The sequence below is a fragment of the Pipistrellus hanaki genome (assembly GCF_964339955.1).
Source record: "Pipistrellus hanaki genome assembly, contig: scaffold_84, whole genome shotgun sequence".
Taxonomy (NCBI): domain Eukaryota; kingdom Metazoa; phylum Chordata; class Mammalia; order Chiroptera; family Vespertilionidae; genus Pipistrellus; species Pipistrellus hanaki.
The window spans coordinates 17,756-42,535 of record NW_028182251.1 but is presented as its reverse complement, the minus strand read 5'-3'; the positions used below and the strand labels follow the sequence as shown (position 1 = coordinate 42,535).

General features: G+C 62.0%; 1 protein-coding gene across 1 annotated transcript in view; it reads right to left on the bottom strand.

Annotated features, from left to right (window-relative positions):
• The window catches only part of TMC3 (transmembrane channel like 3), a gene marked incomplete at both ends in the record, with an annotated part of 42,165 nt that continues 17,385 nt past the window's right edge, over positions 1 to 24,780 (bottom strand). The window contains 14 exon segments of the mRNA XM_084907445.1: positions 1 to 860; positions 1,384 to 1,475; positions 3,702 to 3,918; positions 7,375 to 7,417; positions 8,309 to 8,387; positions 8,923 to 9,045; positions 10,982 to 11,092; positions 13,820 to 13,848; positions 13,850 to 13,949; positions 15,915 to 15,982; positions 16,197 to 16,325; positions 17,924 to 18,103; positions 22,117 to 22,195; positions 23,551 to 23,660. Of these exon segments, the coding sequence (XP_084763571.1) occupies positions 1 to 860; positions 1,384 to 1,475; positions 3,702 to 3,918; positions 7,375 to 7,417; positions 8,309 to 8,387; positions 8,923 to 9,045; positions 10,982 to 11,092; positions 13,820 to 13,848; positions 13,850 to 13,949; positions 15,915 to 15,982; positions 16,197 to 16,325; positions 17,924 to 18,103; positions 22,117 to 22,195; positions 23,551 to 23,660 (2,220 nt within the window).

The following is a 24,780-nucleotide window of genomic DNA, read 5'->3' as shown; positions in this document are numbered from 1 at the left end:
CTAGACGCGTGAGCAGACCAGGCCGCTCAGATCCGCGCGCTCCCGCCTCCCGGGGGCCTGGCCCCGGCCCCCCGCGGGGCACGCGCACCGGGGCGGCCGGCCGGGCCCGCGGCGGACCTGCAGGTACTGGTCGGCGCCGTCGCTGCTGGACGCGGACAGCGAGTCCGATTCCGCGAGGGGCGGCTGGGACCGGGGGCTCCCCCTGGGCCGCAGCGGGGGGTGGGGGTGCGCGGCGTTCCGGGGGCGCGGCTTCTTCTGCACAGACCTTGGAGCAGCGTCGAGGGGACCCCCAAAACCCTCGTCCCAAGACAGGGCGTGCCCCCAGCCCCAGCTGCTGGGCCCGTTGCCAGCACAGAAGTGGGGGGCCCCGGGCAGGCCGCGCAGGGAGCGGGGGTGCAGAGGCCTCGGGGGCTCCTCCTCCTCGCTGTCGCTCCGCCCCGGGGAGCCTGCACGTTGGGGGGCCCCTGGCGCACAGCGCATGCTCCTGGGGCACGCCTCCACCTCCACCAGGGCCCCCGAGGCGACGACCTTGAAGGGGCCTTGGGGCCAGAGCACCGGGTGCGTGTTCTCGCGCGGGTCCTGCTCCTGGACCAGGTGGAACCTGGGGGCCGCGCCCCCCGGACGCACGCGCTCGTGGCCCCGCGGGCCATCCTCGGGGCGGACGTCCTCCATGCGCCTTGCAGACGTCGCCGGGGCGCGGGGCCTGCTCCGGGGCCGGCCGCCGGGGCCCGCCCGCGGACCGCGGGGGCGCCTGTGGGACGGGGTGGTCACGGTGCGCCCGGGGCTCTCCGTCCCCCGCCGCCGGGCCCCGGAGCGGCTCCGGTGGCTCCGGGAGGTCTCACTGCGGCGCTGGGTGTCCCCTGGGGACAGGATGCTCACCCAGACACAGGCCTCTCCCCGGCTCACAGGTCCTATTGTGGCCCCTTGGTGCAGGAGCACACAGTGGGGCGGCCAGGAGCACACAGTGGGGCGGCCAGGAGCACACAGTGGGGCGGCCAGGAGCACACAGTGGGGCAGCCAGGAGCACACTGTGGGGCAGCCAGGAGCACACAGTGGGGCATCACCAGTGGAGCACACAGTGGGCACCAGGAGTACACAGTAGGGTGGCCAGGAGCACACAGTGGGACAGCCAAGGAGTACACAATGGGACGACACCAGTGGAGCACACAGTGAGGCAGTCAGGAGCACACAATGGGGCGGCCAGGAGCACACAGTGGGGCAGATAGGAGCACACAGTGGGGCGGCCAGGAGCACACATCGGGGCAGCCAGGAGCACACAGTGGGGCAGCCAGGAGCACACAGTGGAGCAGCCAGGAGCGCACAGTGGGGCAGCACCAGTGGAGCACACAGTGGGGCAGTCAGGAGCACACAGTGGGGCAGCACCAGTGGAGCACACAGTGAGACAGTAAGGAGCACACAGTGGGGCAGCACTAGTGGAGCACACAGTGGACAGCCAGGAGTACACAGTGGGGCAGCTAGGAGCACACAGTGGGGCAGTCAGGAGTACACAGTAGGGTGGCCAGGAGCACACAGTGGGACAGCCCAGGGGCCCATAGTTGGGCAGTCAGGAACACACAGTGGGAATGCCAGGAGCACACAGTGAGACAACACCAGTGGAGCACACAATGGGGCAGCCAGGAGTACACAGTAGGGTGGCCTGGAGCACACAGTGGGACAACACCAGTGGAGCACACAGTGGGGCAGCCAGGAGTACACAGTAGGGTGGCCTGGAGCACACAGTGGGACAACACCAGTGGAGCACACAGTGGGGCAGTCAGGAGCACACAGTGGGATGGCCAAGAGCACACAGTGGGACGACACCAGTGGAGCACACAGTGGGGCAGCCAGGAGTACACAGTAGGGTGGCCAAGAGCACACGGTGGGGCAGCTAGGAGCACACAGTGGGGCAGTCAGGAACACACAGCGGGAAGGCCAGGAGCACACAGTGGGACAACACCAGTGGAGCACACAGTGGGGCAGCCAGGAGTACACAGTAGGGTGGCCAAGAGCACACGGTGGGGCAGCTAGGAGCACACAGTGGGGCAGTCAGGAACACACAGCGGGAAGGCCAGGAGCACACAGTGGGACGACACCAGTGGAGCACACAGTGGGGCAGCCAGGAGTACACAGTGGGGCAGCCAGGAGCACACAGTGGGGCGGCCAGGAACACACAGCGGGAAGGCCAGGAGCACACAGTGGGACGACACCAGTGGAGCACACAGTGGGGCGGCCAGGAGTACACAGTGGGGCAGCCAGGAGCACACAGTGGGGCGGCCAGGAACACACAGCGGGAAGGCCAGGAGCACACAGTGGGACGACACCAGTGGAGCACACAGTGGGGCGGCCAGGAGCACACAGTGGGACAGCCCAGGAGCCCACAGTTGGGCAGTCAGGAACACACAGCGGGAAGGCCAGGAGCACACAGTGGGACGACACCAGTGGAGCACACAGTGGGACGACACCAGTGGAGCACACAGTGGGGCAGCCAGGAGCACACAGTGGGGCAGCCCAGGAGCCCACAGTTGGGCAGTCAGGAACACAAAGCGGGAAGGCCAGGAGCACACAGTGGGGCGGCCAGGAACACACAGCGGGAAGGCCAGGAGCACACAGTGGGACGACACCAGTGGAGCACACAGTGGGGCGGCCAGGAGTACACAGTGGGGCAGCCAGGAGCACACAGTGGGGCGGCCAGGAACACACAGCGGGAAGGCCAGGAGCACACAGTGGGACGACACCAGTGGAGCACACAGTGGGGCGGCCAGGAGCACACAGTGGGACAGCCCAGGAGCCCACAGTTGGGCAGTCAGGAACACACAGCGGGAAAGCCAGGAGCACACAGTGGGATGACACCAGTGGAGCACACAGTGGGACGACACCAGTGGAGCACACAGTGGGGCAGCCAGGAGCACACAGTGGGGCAGCCCAGGAGCCCACAGTTGGGCAGTCAGGAACACAAAGCGGGAAGGCCAGGAGCACACAGTGGGGCGGCCAGGAACACACAGCGGGAAGGCCAGGAGCACACAGTGGGACGACACCAGTGGAGCACACAGTGGGGCAGCCAGGAGCACACAGTGGGGCAGCCCAGGAGCCCACAGTTGGGCAGTTAGGAACACACAGAGGGAAGGCCAGGAGCACACAGTGGGACGACACCAGTGGAGCACACAGTGGGGCAGCCAGGAGCACACAGTGGGGCAGTCAGGAACACACAGCGGGAAGGCCAGGAGCACACAGTGGGACGACACCAGTGGAGCACACAGTGGGACGACACCAGTGGAGCACACAGTGGGACGACACCAGTGGAGCACACAGTGGGGCAGCCAGGAGCACACAGTGGGGCAGCCCAGGAGCCCACAGTTGGGCAGTCAGGAACACACAGCGGGAAGGCCAGGAGCACACAGTGGTTAGGAGCATGCCCTCGTCCCTTCGGCCACACGGCTGTCCAGCCTCGCAGACAGACAGTCCCCCCGGGCCTGCGGGACTCACGGCCCAGGCCCCACAGAGACGGGAGCCCAGCCCCGCACACCCCTCACACAGGAGACTCACTCGGGGTCTTTGTTAACTTCGTCATTGTCTTTAAACAAAAACGCTCCCCATCCCACCCATGGGTGACAAACCCATACCCGCCCCCCCCCCCCATGACGGACACACCACGCTGACGGCTGGCCCGGCCCCCAACGCCGAGCGGCAGGGGCCACGCTCACCTCCGGGCACTGTGCTCCGGCCAGGACCTGGGGGCGCCGGGGCTGCCGGGCCCCGGCGGGGGGCTGTGGGGCGCGGGCTGGCCGGCCGCGTCCCCCCGGCCTCTCCTGCCGCCGGGCGAGCCGGCGCTGGCGCTGACTGCGTGGCCGTTGTCCTGGGGCGTCCCCGCGGGGGCCGGGGGCGGCCTCGGGGGGCCCTCCTCCTGGGTCTGGATCCGGGCTGCGGGCAGAGGGGGTGAGCGCTGAGCAGGGAGCTGGGGGACGGGGGCACGGGTCAGGGGGATGGGACTGCACGTGTCAGACTCCCCACAGGCAGTCCGGGGCCACCACGCCCTGGTCCACGGAGAGCCGCAGGCGGGGCGGGGGGAGCCAGGCCAGCCCCCGGCTTTGGGGGTGCGCACCACGAGGCTGAGCGGTGATCCCCAGCTTCGGGCTGGACACCAGAATGCTTACAGGGCGATGGCGATGTTGGGGGGACAGTCCCAGAGCATTCTGGGGAAAAGGCGTGACCTGGAGCTGGGAAGGGGACGGCCAGGAGCACACAGTGGGGCGGCCAGGGGCACACAGTGGGACGGCCAGGAGCACATAGTGGGACGGCCAGGAGCACACATTGGGGCGGCCAGGAGCACACAGTGAGATGGCACCAGTGGAGCACAGAGTGGGGCGGGCAGGAGCACATATTGGGGCGGCCAGGAGCACACAGTGAGATGGCACCAGTGGAGCACACAGTGGGACAGCCAGGAGCACACAGCCAGGAGCACACAGTGGGATGGCCAGGAGCACACAGTGGGGCGGCCAGGAGCACACAGTGGGGCAACCAGGAGCACACAGTGTGATGGCCAGGAGCACACAGTGGGGCAGCCAGGAGCACACAGTGAGATGGCACCAGTGGAGCACACAGTGAGGCAGCCAGGAGCACACAGTGGGACGGCCAGGAGCACACAGCCAGGAGCACACAGTGGGATGGCCAGGAGCACACAGTGGGGCGGCCAGGAGCACACAGTGGGGCAACCAGGAGCACACAGTGTGATGGCCAGGAGCACACAGTGGGGCAGCCAGGAGCACACAGTGAGATGGCACCAGTGGAGCACACAGTGAGGCAGCCAGGAGCACACAGTGGGACGGCCAGGAGCACACAGTGGGATGGCCAGGAGCACACAGTGGGAATCACAGGAACACACAGTGGGGCGGCCAGGATCACACAGTGGGGGGGCCAGGAGCACACAGTGGGGTAACCAGGAGCACACAGTGGGATGGCCAGGAGCACCCAGTGGGGCAGCCAGGAGCACACAGTGGGGCAGCCAGGAGCACACAGAGGGGCAACCAGGAGCACACAGTGGGGCAACCAGGAGCGCACAATGGGATGGTCAGGAGCACACAGTGGGACAGCCAGGAGCACACAGTAGGGCGGCCAGGAGCACACAGTGGGATGGCACCAGTGGAGCACAGAGTGGGAATGACAGGAGCACACAGTGGGACAGCCTAGGAGCCCATAGGTGGGCAGCCAGGAGCACACAGCCAGGAGCACACAGTGGGATGGCCAGGAGCACACAGTGGGACGGCCAGGAGCACACAGTGGGGCAGCTAGGAGCACACAGTGGGGCAACCAGGAGCACACAGTGGGGCAACCAGGAGCGCACAATGGGATGGTCAGGAGCACACAGTGGGACAGCCAGGAGCACACAGTAGGGCGGCCAGGAGCACACAGTGGGATGGCACCAGTGGAGCACAGAGTGGGAATGACAGGAGCACACAGCCAGGAGCACACAGTGGGATGGCCAGGAGCACACAGTGGGACAGCCAGGAGCACACAGTGGGATGGCACCAGTGGAGCACAGAGTGGGAATGACAGGAGCACACAGTGGGACAGCCTAGGTGGACATAGGTGGGCAGCCAGGATGCTACGGGGACCGGAGGAAGCCATGGCTCTGCCCTGAGCGACACTGGACCATCAGGGTGGGGGTTCCTCTGGGGGGCCCCCCGCCCAGGCCTCCTCCCAGGGGAACGGCCCCTCCCCCCACTCAGAGAGCAGCAGACGGGGCTGCCCCAGGCCCTCTGGGCCCCTGTCCGTCCTTCTCCGAGGGAGACCCTGCCCTGTGCGGGTCCTGCCTGCCACCCTCCAGCTGGGAGGGGCCCGGGGACTGCCCCCCTGCTGCCGTGCCCGCCAGGCCCCCTTCGGGCCCCGACTCCGGCTCCTCCCTCTTCCCCTGTTCTGGGGAGTCTCTCCTCCCCTGAGCTCAGGTGGGGGGCAGAGAGGGGATGAGGGGTGCCATGGGTGTGGCTCCTTATTCAGGACCCTGGCCCCGGCTGGGACTGTGGCTGGGCCCTGCCTTGCAGTTGTGGGAAGAGGGGCCTAAGGAGGTGGGGCCTGGGCCTAGGGAGGCGGGGCCTGGGCCTAATAAGGAGGCGGGGCCTGGGCCTGAGGAGGCGGGGCCTTAGGAGGCAGGGCCTGGGCCTAAGGAGGTGGGGGCCTAGGCCTATTAAGGAGGCGTGGCCTGGGCCTAAGGAGGCGGAGCCTGGGCCTGAGGAGGCAGGGTCTGGGCCTATTAAGGAGGTGGGGCCTGGGCCTAGGAGGCGGGGCCTGGGCCTAGGAGGCGGGGCCTGGACCCAAGAAGGTGGGGCCTGGGCCTAATAAGGAGGCGGGGCCTGGGTCTAATAAGGAGGTGGGGCCTGGGCCTAATAAGGAGGCGGGGCCTGGACCTAAGGAGGTGGGGCCTGGGTCTAATAAGGAGGTGAGGCCTGGGCCTAAGGAGGCGGGGCCTGGGCCTGAGGAGGCAGGGCCTGGGCCTAGGAGGCGGGGCCTGGGCCTGAGGAGGTGGGGCCTGGGCCTAATAAGGAGGTGGGGCCTGGGCCTAAGGAGGCGGGGCCTGGACCTAAGGAGGTGGGGCCTGGGTCTAATAAGGAGGTGGGGCCTGGGCCTAAGGAGGTGGGGCCTGGGCCTGAGGAGGCAGGGCCTGGGCCTAGGAGGCGGGGCCTGACCCTAAGGAGGTGGGGCCTGACCCTAAGGAGGCGGAGCCTGGGCCTAATAAGGAGGCAGAACCTGGGCCTGAGGAGGCAGGGCCTGGGCCTATTAAGGAGGTGGGGCCTGGGCCTAGGAGGCGGGGCCTGGGCCTAATAAGGAGGCGGAGCCTGGGCCTAGGAGGCGGGGCCTGGGCCTAATAAGGAGGCAGGGCCTGGGCCTATTAAGGAGGCGGGGCCTAGGCCTGAGGAAGCAGGGCCAGGGCCTAATAAGGAGGCAGAGCCTGGGCCTGCGGAGGCGGGGCCTGGGCCTGAGGAGGTGGGGCCAGGGCCTAATAAGAGGGCGGAGCCTGGGCCTAATAAGGAGGCGGGGCCTGGGCCTATTAAGGAGGCGGGGCCTGGGCCTGAGGAGGCGGGGCCAGGGCAGAGGCCTGAGGGGAAGCCTTGCAGGAACACAGAGACATGGAGGGAAGCACAAAAATGAACAAGACAGAGACGTTCCCTCCTGACTTCACGCCTGCGCTGGGGTCACTCCCAGGCCGGGTATACCATGTACACGGTATGCTTAAACCCACGTGTGTCCCTAGAGTCCGTTTCCTGGGGCCTGGGGAGCCGGGAAAGCAGAGTGCAGGGGGGTGCTTGCCAGCCGGGCGCCTGGAACCGCTGTCTTTTTACCCGCCCGCCGACACGGACACCCGCTCACTGCTCTTCCCCTCACCTTCCACCATCTGGGCCGCCTTCCTCTTGTCTTCAGATCTCGCCTGCAACACGGACGATAATCACACGTTTTTGGATGTCGCAGGAGGCAGGGGCAGGCAGGGGAAAGTGCCTTTGGCCGTGACCCTGGCCCCGGGAGGGGTGGGGGGTGGGGACAGCGAGCAGACACTGACCCCTGGCGCTAACGCGTATGCCTCACAGGCGGCACTCAGCCCCCGGATGGAGGTGGGGTCCCGCCAGTGACGGGGCTGGGACACAGACAAAGAGGGGCCGGCGCCAAAACCGGTGTGGCTCAGTGGATAGAGCGTCGGCCTGCGGACTGAAGGGTCCCGGGTTCGATTCTGGTCAAGGGCGTGTGCCTTGGTTGCGGGCACATCCCCGGTGGGGAGTGTGCAGGAGGCGGCTGGTCGATGTTTCTCTCTCAACATTTCTAGCTCTCTATCCCTCTTCCTTCCTCTCTGTGGAAAATCAATAAAATATATATATTTAAAAAAAAAAAAAAAAAAGAACCACCGGGATCTAAAAGATAACGGAAAAGGTGGTCTTTGGGCCTAAATAGCTCCTCTGGCTCCGATGTCCAACAAGGACATGGATCCCAGGAATCCCTTCTCTCCCGCCCAGCCCAGCACAGCCCCGGGAAGAGCCCACGCCTGCAGGGCTGGGCATGGCCACCAGATGGCGCTCAAGTTCTCAGACATCCAAGTGCTGGGCAGCCTCATTTCATTCCTGGGCAAATGGGGGCCCCTCTGCCCCGGGGGGGGGGGGGCTCCCAGCAATGACCCTGGGCGATGCCAGGAGGCCGAGAGGTGGCCTTGCACCCCCTCCCCATGCTGCGGGAGCTGGGATTCCAGGGGGATTTGGGAATGAGAGGCCTCACGGGCGCCCCCTGCTGGCGGGACCTGCCCCTTCGTCACGGCGGGGAGGGCGGTACTTGCGTTCTGGATCTGCATGCGGAGCTGGCGGTTGCTGAGCCTCAGGGACCGGGCGATGCTCTGCAGGTAGTAGATGAGCATGCTGGGAGGGAAGAGAGATGCCAGGGTTCAGGGTTCGAGGGATCAGGGATCAGGGCTCGGGGCTCAGAGCTCGGAGGTCAGAGCTCAGGTGGTATCAGGGCTGGGGCGGGGGGTGGGGAGGAGAGGGAGATCAGGGCTCCAGGCTCAGAGCTTGGGTGCACCCCCGCCCCGCTCCGCTGGGGTCCCAGCCAGGGGTCCCCGCCCCTTGCCCAGGGCTGAGCAGTCGCCGTGGGCACCGAGGCCCCAGGAGCCCGGGCCGGGCGCTGCCCTCTCCTGTGGCCTTGCTCTTCCCAGCAGCCTCCGCTGCACGGGCTGCAGCGCGGATGGAGCGGATCCAGCGGGCCGGCTGGGGGGCTGCAGAGCGGGCAGGAGCCCAGTGCGCGGGAGGTCCCTCCTGCAGCCGCTGACCTCGGGGGCAGGACGCCACAGGCCGCGGGGCCGCCCCCCTCGCCCAGGCCCGGCTCGGGCCCTCGGCCGGCCGGCGGGGACGGGCACAGATGCCCCGTGTGCGGGGCACTGCGGGGCGGGGCACTCACAAGAGCAGCAGCACGGCGGGCAGGATCACCACGGGGCTGCTCACGTAGCCCACCACCGCGCCGCACCAGGCCGGCAGGTCGGCCACTGTCTCGGCCACCACGTCGTAGATCTTCTCCTGCCCGCTGGGGGGCGGGGGGGGGGAGGGGGACAGAGAGGGCGGGCGTCAAGGTCAGCGAGGAAGCCCAGAGGACGCCAGCCTCTTCTGGGGGGACAGGGGGTCCCCGGGAGGAGCCCCAGGCACTGCGCAGCGGGAGGTGGGTCTGTAGTCAGAGTGTGTCGGTGTGAGTGTGCATGTGGGTGTGTGCAAGTGTGAATGAGTGTGCGTGTGTGTGCGTGTGCGTGCGTGTGCAAGTGTGTGCATGTGCAAGTGTGAGTGTGTGCATGTGCAAGTGTGTGAGTGTGCGTGTGCAAGTGTGATCGAGAGTGTGCAAGTGTGTGTGAGAGTGTGCGTGTGAGAGTGTGTGTGCAAGTGTGAGTGCGAGTGTGCAAGTTTGTGAGAGAGTGTGCAAGTGTGTGTGCGCGTGAGTGTGTGCGTGTGTGTGCATGTGCAAGTGTGTGAGTGTGCGTGTGCAAGTGTGATCGAGAGTGTGCAAGTGTGTGTGAGTGTGCGTGTGAGAGTGTGCGTGTGCAAGTGTGAGTGAGTGTGCAAGTGTGTGAGAGTGTGCGTGTGCAAGTGTGAGCTAGAAAGTGCAAGTGTGAGTATGCGAGTGAGAGCGAGAGTGTGTGTGCACGTGTGCGAGTGTGCAAGTGTGTGTGTGTGTAGGAGTGTGAGTGTGCATGTGAGTGTATGGGTGTGAGTGTGAATAGTGTACACAAACCCAGGCCCTAAATGCTCCACAGATGCTATCGAAATGGACTGGTAGCCCCGGCCTGTCCGGCTCAGTGGTTAGAGTGGCGGCCCCGGACTGACGGCTCCCGGGCCGTTCCGGTCAGGGGCACGGGCCTCGGCGGCAGGCTCCATCCCCGCCGTGGTGGGCGGGTGCCGGAGGCAGTGTCGCCGTGTCTCTCTCCCATCGATGTTTCCCTCTCTGCCTCTCCCCGCCCTCCGCGCTCGCTGAAAGTCCATGGGACTGTCCTCAGATGGGGATGGACAGCGACAAAGACAGAGCTCGCCCGCGGGGAGGGGAGCGGCACGCCCTGACGGGATACGGTGGAGCGGGGGTGGGAGGACTCTCGGGGACACTGAGTCTGGGGGGGCCTGGCCGGCGGGGGGCTCTCTGGAGCACCGAGCACCCTGCTGCCCTCTGGGTGCCGGCCGGGCCTCTCCTTAGGGAGCGGGGGGGGGGGGGGGGCAGCAGGGCGGCGCCCGGAGGACAGGGCCCGCCTCTCAGCGCCCACGGAGGAGGAGGAGGAGGAAGAGGGGGAGGGGGAGGAGGGGGAGAAGGAGGAGGAGGAGGAGGGGGAGGAAGAGGCGGAGGAGGAGGAGGGGAGGAGGGGGAGGGGGAGGAGGAGGACAGGGCCCACCTCACAGCGCCCACGGAGGGGGAGGAGGAGGAGGAGGAGGAAGAGGCGGAGGAGGAGGAGGGGGAGGAGGGGGAAGAGGAGGAGGAGGGGAAGGAGGGGGAAGAGGAGGAGGGGGAGGAGGGGGAGGAGGAGGAAAAGGAGGAGGAGGGGGAGGAGGAGGAGGAGGAGGAGGGGGAAGAGGAGGAGGGGGAGGAGGGGGAGGAGGAGGAAAAGGAGGAGGAGGGGGAGGAGGAGGAAAAGGAGGAGGAGGGGGAGGAGGGGAGGGGGAGGAGGAGGAGGAGGAGGGGGAGCCGGAGAAGGAGGAGGAGGGGGAGGAGGAGGAGGAGGAGGAGGAGGAGGAGGAGGAGGAGGAGAGGAGGAGGGGGAGCCGGAGAAGGAGGAGGAGGGGGAGGAGGAGGGGGAGAAGGAGGAGGAGGGGGAGGAGGAGGGGAGGAGGAGGAGGAGGAGGAGGGGGAGGGGAGGAGGGGGAAGAGGAGGAGGAGGAGGGGGAGGAGGAGGAGGAGGAGGAGGGGGAGGGGGAGGAGGGGGAAGAGGAGGAGGAGGAGGGGGAGGAGGAGGACAGGGGCGGCTGTCGGGGAGGGGGTGAGCGCTCACCTGAAGGGCCCGCAGTGCAGGGACGGCCGGTAGCGTGCGATGGCGAACACGGTGGGCAGCATGCACAGGAACAGCATGAACAGCAGCATGGCCAGGTAGAAGTTGTTGGACCTGCAGGCCCACCGCGGGTCACGTGCGGCCACGGAACCACGGCCACACGCCCAGGGACAGACACGGAACCACAGCCACACGCCCAGGGACAGACACGGAACCACAGCCACACGCCCCACGCCCAGGGACGGACACAGAACCACAGCCACACGCCCAGGGACAGACACGGAACCACGGCCACACGCCCAGGGATGGACACGGAACCACGGCCACACGCCCAGGGACAGACACGGAACCACGGCCACACGCCCAGGGACAGACACGGAACCACGGCCACACGCCCAGGGACGGACACGGAACCACGGCCACACGCCCAGGGACAGACACAGAACCACGGCCACACGCCCAGGGACAGACACGGAACCACGGCCACACACCCAGGGACAGACACAGAACCACGGCCACACGCCCAGGGACAGACACAGAACCACGGCCACAAGCCCAGGGACAGACACGGAACCACAGCCACACGCCCAGGGACAGACACAGAACCACGGCCACAAGCCCAGGGACAGACACATAACCACAGCCACACGCCCAGGGACAGACACAGAACCACAGCCACACGCCCAGGGACAGACACAGAACCACAGCCACACGCCCAGGGACAGACACAGAACCACGGCCACAGGCCCAGGGACAGACACGGAACCACAGCCACACGCCCAGGGACCCAGGGACGGACACGGAACCATGGCCACATGCCCAGGGATAGACACAGAACCACGGCCACAAGCCCAGGGACCCAGGGACGGACACGGAACCACAGCCACATGCCCAGGGACCCAGGGACGGACATGGAACCACGGCCACACGCCCAGGGACCCAGGGATGGACACGGAACCACAGCCACACGCCCAGGGATGAGCAGGGAACCACAGCCACACGCCCAGGGACCCAGGGACGGACACGGAACCACAGCCACACGCCCAGGGACCCAGGGACGGACACGGAACCACGGCCACACGCCCAGGGACCCAGGGACGGACACAGAACCACAGCCACACGCCCAGGGATGGACACGGAACCACAGCCACACGCCCAGGGATGGGCAGGGAACCACAGCCACACGCCCAGGGACCCAGGGACAGACACGGAACCACAGCCACACGCCCAGGGATGGACACGGAACCACAGCCGCATGCCCAGGGATGGACACAGAACCACAGCCACACGCCCAGGGATGTGGTCAGACACAGAACCACAAAGGACACAGAACCCACAGTCTGACTCTGCCAACAAAACACCATCTGCCCCCTCCCGCTCCCCCACTGCCCGGGGAGGGGTATCAGGGGTCACAGGAGCTTAGCAAACTGGGGACTTCCTTCCTGGGTCACCCGGCCCAGCCTGGCCCCCCTCAAACCGAGACAGGCCAGCCCAGGGCCCTCAGCTACTGAGCACAACCCAGGGACCATGTCAGACTCCCGTCCCACCCTCAGGGCTGTGGCCTCAAAACACCCTGGCGTTCGGTCTGCGAACATCATCCAAACGGGGTGTGTATGAAAGCCTCTTCCCACTGGTGATTAAACTCCAGCAAAAGTTCTTAAACCCTGGCCGGTGCGGCTCCGTGGATAGAGCGCCGGCCTTTGGACTGGAAGGTCCCGGGTTTGATTCCGGTCAAGGGCATGGACTTTGGTTGCAGGATCCTCCCAGCCCAGGCCCTGGTCAGGGCACGTGCAGGAGGCAACCCATCGATGTGTCTCTCTCCCCCATCGATGTGTCTCTCTCCCCCATCGATGTTTCTCTCTGTCTCTCCCTCTCTTTCACTCCCTCTGAAAATAACTGGGAAAATATATTCGGGGGGAGTATTTTAAAAAGTTTATAAAAATGTGTCATACCCTGACCAGTTTGGCTCAGTGGATAGACTGTTGGCCTGAGGATTGAAGGGTCCCGGGGTTCGATTCCGGTCAAGGGCTTGTATCTTGGTTGCGGGCACATCCCCAGTAGGGGATGTGTAGGAGGCAGCTGATCAATGTTTCTCTCTCATCGACGTTTCTAACTATCTCCCTTCCTCTCTATAAAAAAAAAATCAATAAAATATACTTTGAAAATAATAATAATAATAATAAAATAAAAGTGTGTCGGTCTGAAACCAGTTTGGCTCAGTGGACAGAGCATCAGCCTGCAGACTGAAGGGTCCCAGGTTCGATTCCGGTCAAGGCATGTACCTTGGTTGCGGGCACATTCCCAGGTTGGGGTGTGCAAGAGGCAGCTGATTGATGTTTCTCTCTCATTCATGTTTCTAACTCTATCCCTCTCTCTTCCTTCCTCTCTGTAAAAAGTCAATAATATACAATATATACATATTTTTTTTTAATATATTTTATTGATTTTGTACAGAGAGGAAGGGAGAGAGATTGGAAACATCGATGAGAGAGAGTCATTGATCAGCTGCCTCTTGCACACCCCCTTCTGGGGATGTGCCACAACCAAGGTACATGCCCTTGACCGGAATCAAACCCGGGACCCTCCAGTCCCAAGCCGACGCTCTATCCATTGAGCCACACCGGTCTCGGCTATATATTGATATATATATATATATTTTTTTTAATGTGTCGGGAGCTCTCGGGGAGTGATGGTGAATTCCAGGCTGGGTCCCGGAAGGCTTGGGGAGGGAATTAACCGGGTCAGGCTGGTGGCGGGGGCGGGAGGGTGTGTGTGTGTGCGCCCTGGCCGCAGGGGACCTGGATGGGCTCTCTGCACCCCACAGGCCGGGGTGCCACCCACCTGGACGCCCGGAACACCTGCTGGTGAGGGCACGTTGCAGGTGAGCACGGCCCAGCTCCGCAGGTACATGATCCCGACCAGCTTGAGGACGTTGAAGGCGGGCAGGCAGGGCGAGAAGAAGGAGCCCATCCTGGAACCGGGGAGAGGCCGTGAGCACGTGGCCTCGTCTGCCGTGGTCCGGCCAACGCCACGCTCGGGGAACCGGGGGGAGACCCCTGAGATCGGAGGCCCCAGGCCCCGCCCCCATCTCCTGGAGGTGAGCAGTGGCCCTGCGCCCCAGACCCTCCGCGCCCCTCGCCTCACACCGGTGTGGCTCGGCGGCTGAGCGTCGACCTACGAACTAGGAGGTCAGGGGTTCGATTCCCGGTCAAGAGCACATGCCCGGATGGTGGGCTCCATCCCCAGTGTGGGGCATGCAGGAGGCAACCGATCCATGGTTCTCTCTCATCATTGATGTCTCTCTCTCTCTCTCTCTCTCTCTCTCTCTCTGAAATCAACAACAACAAAAAATCCTATATAATAAAAGCCTAATATGCAAATCGGCAAAATGGGGGGACTACCAGTGGAAGGATGGGTTGCTAAGATGCACACTGGCCACCAGGGGGCAGACGCTCAACACAGGAGCTGCCCCCAGCCTGCAGGCCCTAGTCCAGCCAAGGCAGGTGCCAGCAGGGACCCTCCCCCTTTCCCCCCCAAATCGCCCCACTGGTCACCCCACAGATTGGCCCAGATCGCCAGCCAGCCCTAGGAACCCTACCCATGCATGAATTTTGTCCATCAGCCTCTAGTCTATACATGTAAAAGCCCAGCGACCATTCTGGCGGAAGGACCAGAATGACCAGTCAGCCAGTTGCTAGGACGTGCGCTGACCACCAGGGGGCGGACACTCAATGCAGGAGCTGCCCCCCTCCCTTCCCCCAAATGGTCAGTGGGCTCCCACAGCGGGCTGATTCGCACAGGCCACGCCCCCCCCAACAGTGCACAAATCCATGCACCAGGCCTCTAGTACCGTGTTTCCCCGAAAATAAGACATCCTCCGAAAATAAGACCTACTTACAGGTTTCCTTCTGAGTGGAATAGAAGGCATCCCCCTGAAAATAAGACCCCCCCCCCCACACCAGGCTAACCATGAGAGATTCGGTCCACTGATTCTGAAAGAAATGGAGTCACAAGAAGAAATTCACCAGGAAATTCAGGAATTGGATTGCTAGGATGATGTTCCAGAAGATGATGACATGATTGTCATTGAATAAAGGAGTACATTCTTGATGCTGTAGGATTCGCAGTGTGTCTGGTTTGTGTTGACAACGACCGTACTGCTGTGCCGTATACAGGTAATAAATTTCCTTTATGTTCATTTAACAATAAGTGTGTACCGTATTCTTCTTCATGGAAAAATAAGACATCCCCTGAACATAAGACCTAGCGCATCTTTGGGAGCAAAAATGAATAGAAGAAACTGTCTTATTTTCCGGGGAAACAGGGTACATATATTCTTAGAAAGCAGCAGCTGAGCCAAAAACCGGTATGGCTCAGTGGATAGAGCGTCGGCCTGTGGACTGAAAGGTCCCAGGTTCGATTCTGGTTAAGGGTATCTACCTTGGTTGCGGGCACATCCCCAGTAGGAAGTGTGCAAGAGGCAGCTGATCGGTGATTCTCTCTCATCGATGTTTCTAACTCTCTATCCCTCTCTCTTCCTCTCTGTAAAAAATTAATTAAAAGATTATATATATATATATACATATATATATATATATATATATATATATATATATATATATATATACTTTTTATTGATATTAAAGAAAGAGCCAGGACCAGTTTGGCTCAGTGGATAGAGCGCCGGCCTGAGACTAAAAGGTCCCGGGTTCGATTCCGGTCAAGGGCATGTACCTTGGTTGCGGGCACATCCTCAGGAGGGGGTGTGCAGGAGGCAGCTGGTCGATGATTCTCTCTCATCGATGTTTCTAACTCTCTATCCCTCTCTCTTCCTCTCTGTGAAAAATCAATAAAAATATTTTAAGAAAGAAAGAAAGAAAGAAAGAAAGAAAGAAAGAAAGAAAGAAAGAAAGCAGCAGCTGAGAGCCGCACGCACCAGATCATCCCCTGGTTGTAGATCAGATGCAGCACGTTCTCGGCGATCTTGAACTCGCCATATTCAGGCTGCGGAGATAACGGGCTTCTGTGAACCACGCCCCCCTCCGGCAGGAAGCGGCTCCCACAGAGAGATAGCTCTGCTCTCCGGAGGCTCGGCCCTGCACCTGTCCCCCTCCCCGGCCTCAGGCCTCCCCTCTGGGCCGCCCTGGCTCCAGGCCACGCCGGGAGGACCGGTCCAGCCCCTCCCCACGCCCCCCTGGGGGCCGCCTCTCCTCCTCACAAACTTGCGCTCCAGGTCCCAGCACCAGTAGTCGCTGAGGTAGCGGACGAAGAGGCCGCGGAGGAGGTCGATGAGCAGCACGCTGGCCACGGTGAAGAGCATGTCGATGATGGACAGCTTGAGCATCTCCTGGGAGCGCAGGGAGGGGGGCGGGGAGGGGGAGGTCAGGGAGCGCGGTGTCCGGGGCACCCCGCCGGCCCTGCCGCCCCGCCCTCCCTCCCTCCCCGAGGCTGCAGGACCGGGCCTCCGGTCCACCCGGCCCGCGTGGGCTCAGCACGGTCCACGGGGACCTGGACGTCCCAGGCCAGCGGGACAGGGCCACGCGGGGGTCTGAGCGCAGGAGCCCACCGCTCGGGCCCTGACTGGCTCTCAGGGGCAGAGGCTCTGCAGGCAGTTAGTGTGTGGGGCCGGGCGGGGCAAGGGGGCGGGGCACAGGGGCCAGGGCACAGAAGGCAGGGCACAGGGGTGGGCAGGGCACAGGGGTGGGTGGGGTATTGGGGTGGGTGGAGCACAGGGGTGGGGCACAGGGATCAAGATACAGTGGTGGGCGGGGCACAGTGATGGGCGGGGCACAGGGGTGGGTGGGGCACAGGGGCAGGGGACAGGGGTGGGTGGGGCACAGAAGGCAGGGCACAGGGGGCAGGGTACAGTGATGGGCGAGGCACAGTGGTGGGCGGGGCACAGGGGCCAGGGCACAGGGGGCAGGATACAGGGGTGGGTGGGGCACAGGGGTGGGTGGGGCACAGGGGTGGGTGGGGCACAGGGGTGGGTGGGGCTCAGGGGTGGGTGGGGCACAGGGGTTGGCGGGGCACAGGGGGTGGGGCACAGTGGTGGATGGGGCACAGGGGGCAGGGCACAGGGGGTGGGGCACAGTGGTGGATGGGGCACAGGGGCAGGGCACAGGAGTGGGTGGGGCACAGAGGTGGGCGGGAAGGGCACAGGGGGCGGGGCACAGTGGTGGGCGGGGCACATGGGGTGGGTGGGGCACATGGGTGGGCGGGGCACATGGGTGGGACACAGGGGGCAGGGTACAGGGGCGGGCGGGGGCACAGGGGTGAGTGGGGCACTGGGGTGGGCGGGCACAGGGGGCGGGGCACAGGGGTGGGTGGGGCACGGGGGCGGGGCACAGGGTGGGTAGGGCACAGGTGGGTGGGACACGGGGTGGGCGGGGCACAGGAGGCCGCTCATGGGTGGGCGGAGCATAGAGGTGGAGCAGTGCCTGGCAGGGCCTGCACGCTCCGTGCCTCAGTTTCCTCCTCGGCACCCACAGGAGGGTGACCACAGGAGCTGAGGAGGGCAAGCCCTCGGAACAGGGCCCCCGCGCACAGGCCACGCCGCACGGGTCTGATTTCCTCATCAGTATTCTCTGGTTGATTTCAGAGAGGAAGCGGGAGAGAGGGAGGGAGGGAGAGAGGGAGGGAGGGAGGGAGGGAGAGAGGGAGGGAGGGAGGGAGAGAGAATCACGGACTGACGGGCCGCCTCCCGCACGCCCTCCACCGTGGGCTGGAGCCCGGCCACCTAGGCAGGTGCGTGGCCTGGCCGGGAATCGAACCCGGGACCCTCCAGTCCACAGGCCGAGCTCTATCCGCTGAGCCACGCCGGCCGGGGCTCCCCGAGGCAGGGTGAGACCGAAGGCCCTGCGCGGAGCCTCCCTTTTCTCTCCTGTGAGACGGGTGCTGGCACCAGAGCTGCGGTGGGTGCGAGGGCCCGGGGCCCGGGGGACGCACCTGCCCCACGTAGGTCTCCCAGCACTGGTCCTGCAGGCTCGGGGGGCTGGCCGTCCCGTTGGCCGCCGGGGGCGCGGGGGCGGGCGTGGGGGCCCAGGAGCCGTTCCTCCCGAGCGCCGGCCACGTCTCCCCCGCCGGGGGCCCCGGGCCAGTGAGTCCCGTTCCCGCTGTGGCTGCTTCCTGCGGGGACGGGGACGGGACGGGGACGGGACGGGACGGGGACGGGGACGGGACGGGGACGGGGACGGGGACGGGGACGGGGACGGGGACGGGACGGGGAGGGGACGGGACGGGGAGGGGGACGGGGACGGGGACGGGACGGGGACGGACGGGGAGGGGACGGGACGGGGACGGGACGGGGACGGGGACGGGGAGGGACGGACGGGGACGGGACGGGGACGGGACGGGGAGGGGACGGGACGGGGACGGGGACGGGGAGGGGACGGGACGGGGACGGGACGGGGACGGGACGGGGACGGGACGGGCGGGGACGGGGAGGGGACGGGACGGGACGGGGGGACGGGGACGGGACGGGGAAGGGGACGGGGAAGGGGACGGGACGGGGACGGGACGGGGACGGGACGGGGAGGGGACGGGACGGGGACGGGACGGGGACGGGACGGGACGGGGACGGGACGGGGACGGGACGGGGAGGGGACGGGACGGGGACGGGACGGGGACGGGGACGGGACGGGGACGGGGACGGGGAGGGGAGCGGACGGGGACGGGACGGGGACGGGACGGGACGGGGACGGGACGGGGACGGGACGGGGACGGGACGGGGAGGGGACGGGAGGGGACGGGACGGGGACGGGGAGGGGACGGGACGGGGAGGGGACGGGGAGGGGACGGGGACGGGGACGGGGACGGGACGGGGACGGGGACGGGGACGGGGACGGGGACGGGACGGGGACGGGGACGGGGACGGGGATGGGGAGGGGACGGGGACGGGGACGGGGACGGGGAGGGGACGGGGACGGGGAGGGGACGGGACGGGGACGGGGACGGGGACGGGGACGGGGACGGGGACGGGACGGGGACGGGGACGGGGACGGGACGGGGACGGGGAGGGGACGGGACGGGGAGGGGACGGGGACGGGGACGGGGACGGGGACGGGGACAGGGACGGGGACGGGACGGGACGGGGACGGGGACGGGACGGGGACGGGGACGGGACGGCGACGGGAGGGGAGGGGCAGGAAGGGAATGGGCATCCACACGTCTGTGAGAAGCCCTCCTCATGGCATGGCTCAGGGGCCAGCTCTTCTGTCCTCCCATCCTTCTGTCCCTGTCTCTGCCTCTCTGTCCCTGTCCCTCTGTCCCCATCCCTCTGTACCTCTGTCCTTCTGTCCCCATCTCTGTCCCTCTGTCCCTGTCCCTCTGTCCTCCTGTCCCTCTGTCCCCTTCCCTCTGTCTCTCTGTCCTTCTGTCCCCATCTCTGTCTCTCTGTCCCTGTCCCTCTGTCCTCCTGTCCCTCTGTACCCCTGTCCTTCTGTCCCCGTCTCTGTCTCTCTGTCCCTGTCCCTCTGTCCCCCTGTCCCTCTGTCCCATCCCTCTATACCTCTGTCCTTCTGTCCCCATCTCTGTCCCTCTGTCCCTGTCCCTCTGTCCCCCTGTCCCTCTGTCCCAATCCCTCTATACCTCTGTCCTTCTGTCCCCATCTCTGTCTCTCTGTCCCTGTCCCTCTGTCCCCCTGTCCCTCTGTCCCAATTCCTCTATACCTCTGTCCTTCTGTCCCTGCCTCTGTCTCTCTGTCCCTGTCCCTCTGTCCTCCTGTCCCTCTGTCCCAATCCCTCTATACCTCTGTCCTTCTGTCCCCATGTCCCTCTGTCCCTGTCCCTCTGTCCCCCTGTCCCTCTGTCCCAATCCCTCTATATCTCTGTCCTTCTGTCCCCGTCTCTGTCTCTCTGTTCTTGTCCCTCTGTCCTCCTGTCCCTCTGTCCCAATCCCTCTATACCTCTGTCCTTCTGTCCCCATCTCTGTCTCTCTGTCCCTGTCCCTCTGTCCTCCTGTCCTCTGTCCCTCTGTCCTTCTGTCCCCGTCTCTGTCTCTCTGTCCCTGTCCCTCTGTCCTCCTGTCCTCTGTACCTCTGTCCTTCTGTCCCTGTCTCTGTCTCTCTGTCCCCATCCCTCTGTCTTCCTGTCTCTCTGTCCCAGTCCCTCTGTCTGTCTCCCTGTCCCTCTGTCCCCCTCTCAGTCTCTCTGTCCCCATCCCTCTGTCCCCGTTTCTGTCTCTCTGTCCTCATCCCTCTGTCCTCCTAACTGTCTGTGTGTGTGTATTATCTATCTGCATATCTGTCTGTATCTAACTGTGTATCTGTGTGTGTCTGTGTCTATATGTCTGTATGTATATATGCATCTGTATGTACATCTGTGTGTCTGTGTGTATATCTATGTGTACATCTGTCTGTGTGTCTGTGTGTATATATGTGTCTGTGTGTACATCTGTGTATCTGTTTGTATATCTATGTGTATATCTGTCTGTGTACTGTGTGTATATATGTGTCTGTGTGTACATCTGTGTATCTGTTTGTATATCTATGTGTATATCTGTCTGTGTGTCTCTGTGTACATATGTGTCTGTGTGTACATCTGTGTATCTGTTTGTATATCTATGTGTATATCTGTCTATGTATCTGTGTGTATATATGTGTCTGTGCGTATGTATGAGTCTGTATGTACAGCTGTGTATCTGTGTGTATATCTATGTGCATATGTGTGTCTGTATGTGTCTGTGTGTATATTTGTGTGTCTCTGTGTATATATGTGTCTGTGTGTATATCTGTCTGTGTGTCTGTGTGTATATATGCGTCTGTATGTACATCTGTGTATCTGTGTATATCTATGTGTATATCTGTCTCTGTGTCTGTGTATATATATGTGTGTCTGTGTGTATATCTGTGTATATCCATCTGTGTGTCTCTGTGTGTGTATGTGTCTGTGTGTATATCTGTGTATCTGTGTGTATATCTGTGTATATCTGTCTGTGTGTCTCTGTGTGTGCTTGTGTCTGTGTGTATATCTGTGTATCTGTGTGTATATCTGTCTGTGTGTCTCTGTATGTGTATGTGTCTGTGTGTATATCTGTGTATCTGTGTGTATATCTGTGTATATCTGTCTGTGTGTCTCTGTGTGTGTTTTGTCTGTGTGTATATCTGTGTATCTGTGTGTATATCTGTGTATATCTGTCTGTGTGTGTCTGTGTGTGTTTGTGTCTGTGTGTATATCTGTGTATCTGTGTGTATATCTGTGTATATCTGTCTGTGTGTGTCTGTGTGTGTTTGTGTCTGTGTGTATATCTGTGTATCTGTGTGTATATCTGTGTATATCTGTCTGTGTGTCTCTGTGTGTGCTTGTGTCTGTGTGTATATCTGTGTATCTGTGTGTATATCTGTGTATATCTGTCTGTGTGTGTCTGTGTGTGTTTGTGTCTGTGTGTATATCTGTGTATCTGTGTGTATATCTGTGTATATCTGTCTGTGTGTGTCTGTGTGTGTTTGTGTCTGTGTGTATATCTGTGTATCTGTGTGTATATCTGTGTATATCTGTCTGTGTGTGTCTGTGTGTGTATGTGTCTGTGTGTATATCTGTGTATCTGTGCGTATATCTGTGTATATCTGTCTGTGTGTCTCTGTGTGTGTATGTGTCTGTGTGTATATCTGTGTATCTGTGTGTATATCTGTGTATATCTGTCTGTGTGTCTCTGTGTGTGTATGTGTCTGTGTGTATATCTGTGTATCTGTGTGTATATCTGTGTATATCTGTCTGTGTGTCTCTGTGTGTGTATGTGTCTGTGTGTATATCTGTGTATCTGTGTGTATATCTGTGTATATCTGTCTGTGTGTGTCTGTGTGTGTATGTGTCTGTGTGTATATCTGTGTATCTGTGCGTATATCTGTGTATATCTGTCTGTGTGTCTCTGTGTGTGCTTGTGTCCGTGTGTATATCTGTGTATCTGTGTGTATATCTGTCTGTGTGTCTCTGTGTGTGCTTGTGTCTGTGTGTATATCTGTGTATCTGTATGTATATCTGTCTGTGTATCTCTGTGTGTGCTTGTGTCTGTGTGTATATCTGTGTGTATATCTGTGTATATCTGTCTGTGTGTCTCTGTGTGTGCTTGTGTCTGTGTGTATATCTGTGTGTCCGTCCGTCTGTCCATGCATGGCATAGCTGAAGGCCGTGGGGGGCACTCACCTCGATGCTCATGCTGTTGACCTTGTCCAGGAGGGCGATGATGAGGCTGTAGAGGTTGCCCAGGTACAGCACCAGCACCCTGAGGGGCGAGGCCATGAGAGAGGGCACCCCAACACCCACGTCCCAGACCTCCCCGTGGGGGGCCATGCGGGAGGGGGGCTGGGGCAGTGCTGCCTTGCGGGGTCCCTCAGAGCCTTACCGGGGGGGAAAACACAGGGTGCCAGGGCCCCCCTCAGCCACCGGGGGCCGGGGGCCGCGGGGCAACCTTCCCCTGGGGGCGCCCCGTCCCCCCTGAGCCTCACACACAGGGGAGCCGAGGTCCGGCCGGCACTGCTCCAAGGTGAGAGTGGACCCTCCGTGCACCTGTCACTCGTCTGGTCTAAAACGGTTTTATTGGCCCCGGCTGGGGTGGCTCAGTGGATGGAGCCCAGCCAGCGACTCAAGGGTCCCGGGTTCGATTCCTGATCAGGGCATATGCCCGGGTTGCGGGCTCAATCTCTAGTGTGGGGCCTGCAGGACGCAGCCGATCAGTGATTCTCTCTCATCACTGATGTTTCTCTCTCTCTCCTTCTCCTTTCCTCACGGAGATCAATACAAGTGTTTGTGTGTGTGTTTTTTTTACACACACACACACACACACACACACACACATATATATATATATATATATATATATATATATAATAAAATATTATATATATATATGTATATATATATAATATTTTATTGATTTTTCACAGAGAGGAAGGGAGAAGGATTGAGAGTTAGAAACGTCGATGAGAGAGAAACATCAACCAGCTGCCCCCTGCACACCCCCCACCAGGGATGTGCCCGCAACCAAGGTACATGGCCTTGACTGGAATGGAACCTGGGACCTTTCAGTCTGCAAGCCGGTGCTCTGTCCACTGAGCCACACCGGTTTAGGCTCCCTCTATTTCTTCTCCCTCTTCTCTCCTTCTCTCCTCCCCGCTCCTTCTCCTTCTCTCTCTCTCTCTCTCTCTCTCTCTCTCCTCCCCACTTCTCCCTCCTCCTCCTCCCCTTCTCTCGCTTTACATCCTGCTCGTCTTGGATACATCACAGGGAAGCTCTGCTAAGTTCTTTTATTTTTAATATATTTTTGTATTGGCTTTAGAGAGGAAGGGAGAGGGAGAGAGAGAAACATCCATGAGGAGAGAGAATTATGGATCAGCTGCCTCCTGCACGCCCCTCACTGGGGATGGAGCCCGTAATCCGGGCATGAGGCCTGACCGGGAATCGAACCCGTGACCTACTGGTTCCTAGGTCAACACTAAACCGCGGAGCCACGCCGGCCGGCGGGCTGAGCTAAGTCTGGGGGACTGGGGGGGGGGGGGGCAGCCTTGGCTCAATGGACTGGGGTTCCCCCCGGGGGACACAGAGGGGGACTCACACCCGGCGCCGCCCGCAGGCACCCACCTAGCCAGCTGGAACCGCAGTGTGGTCCGCGGGTGGTACATCTCCAGGGCGGAGATGAGGTCGAAGGCCGAGGGCGCGATCATGGTCACCAGGGAGACCACCACGCTCACCTGCGGGGACGGAACACGTGTGGGCGAGGGCCCGGGCACCACTCCCCTCCCCTCCCCCCTCCCCTCCTGTCGCCGTCATCTGCCCTCAGCCCGGCCTGGGGCCAGGCGGCTTTTACCCCCTCTGCTAGTTAGCTTTTTTCCTATTCTTTTAAAATATATTTTTAGCCAAAACCTGTGTGGCTCAGTGGATAGAGCGTCGGCCTGCAGAGTGAAAGGTCCCAGGTTCGATTCCCGTCAAGGGCATGCACCTCGGTTGCGGGCGCATCCCCAGTGGGGGGTGTGCAAGAGGCGGCTGATCGATGACTCTCTCTCATTGATGTTTCCAACTCTTTATCCCTCTCCCTTCCTCTCCGTGAAAAATCAATAAAATATATTTTAAAATAGGCCGAAACCGGTTTGGCTCAGTGGATAGAGCATTGGCTTGGGAACTGAAGGATCCCGGGTTCGATTCCGGTCAGGGGCATGTACTTTGGTTGCGGGCACATCCCCAGTAGGGGGCGTGCAGGAGGCGGCTGATCGATGACTCTCTATCATCGATGTTTCTAATTCTCTATCTCTCTCCCTTCGTCTCTGTACAAAATCAATAAAATATATATTTTTAAAAAAAAAATATATATATATATATTTAAAAATAAATAAATAAATAAATAATATTTTTATTGATTTCAGAGACGAAGGGAGAGGGAGAGAGAGAAACATCCATGATGAGAGAGAATCATGGATCGGCTGCCTCCTGCACGCCCCACATTGGTATCGAGCTCGCAACCCAGGCGTGTGCCCTGAGCAGGAATCGAACCCGAAGGCCAGCACTCTACCCACTGAGCCACAGTGGCCAGGGCTGCTACTTAGCTTTTTGCAAAAGACCACAGGGAGGCGCCACGGCTTCGGCCGTCTGGAGACTGTGCTTACACTGACCCTTCCCCACCCCCACACACACACACATACTTCGGACTGGGGATGTGCCCGAAACCAAGGCGCATGCCCTTGACCGGATTCGAACCCGGGACCCTTCAGTCTGCAGGCCGATGCTCTGTCCACCGAGCCACACTGGTGAGGGCCATGAAGGTGTTTTATTGTTGTTAATCCTCACCTGAGGATATTTTCCTATTGATTTTTTAGA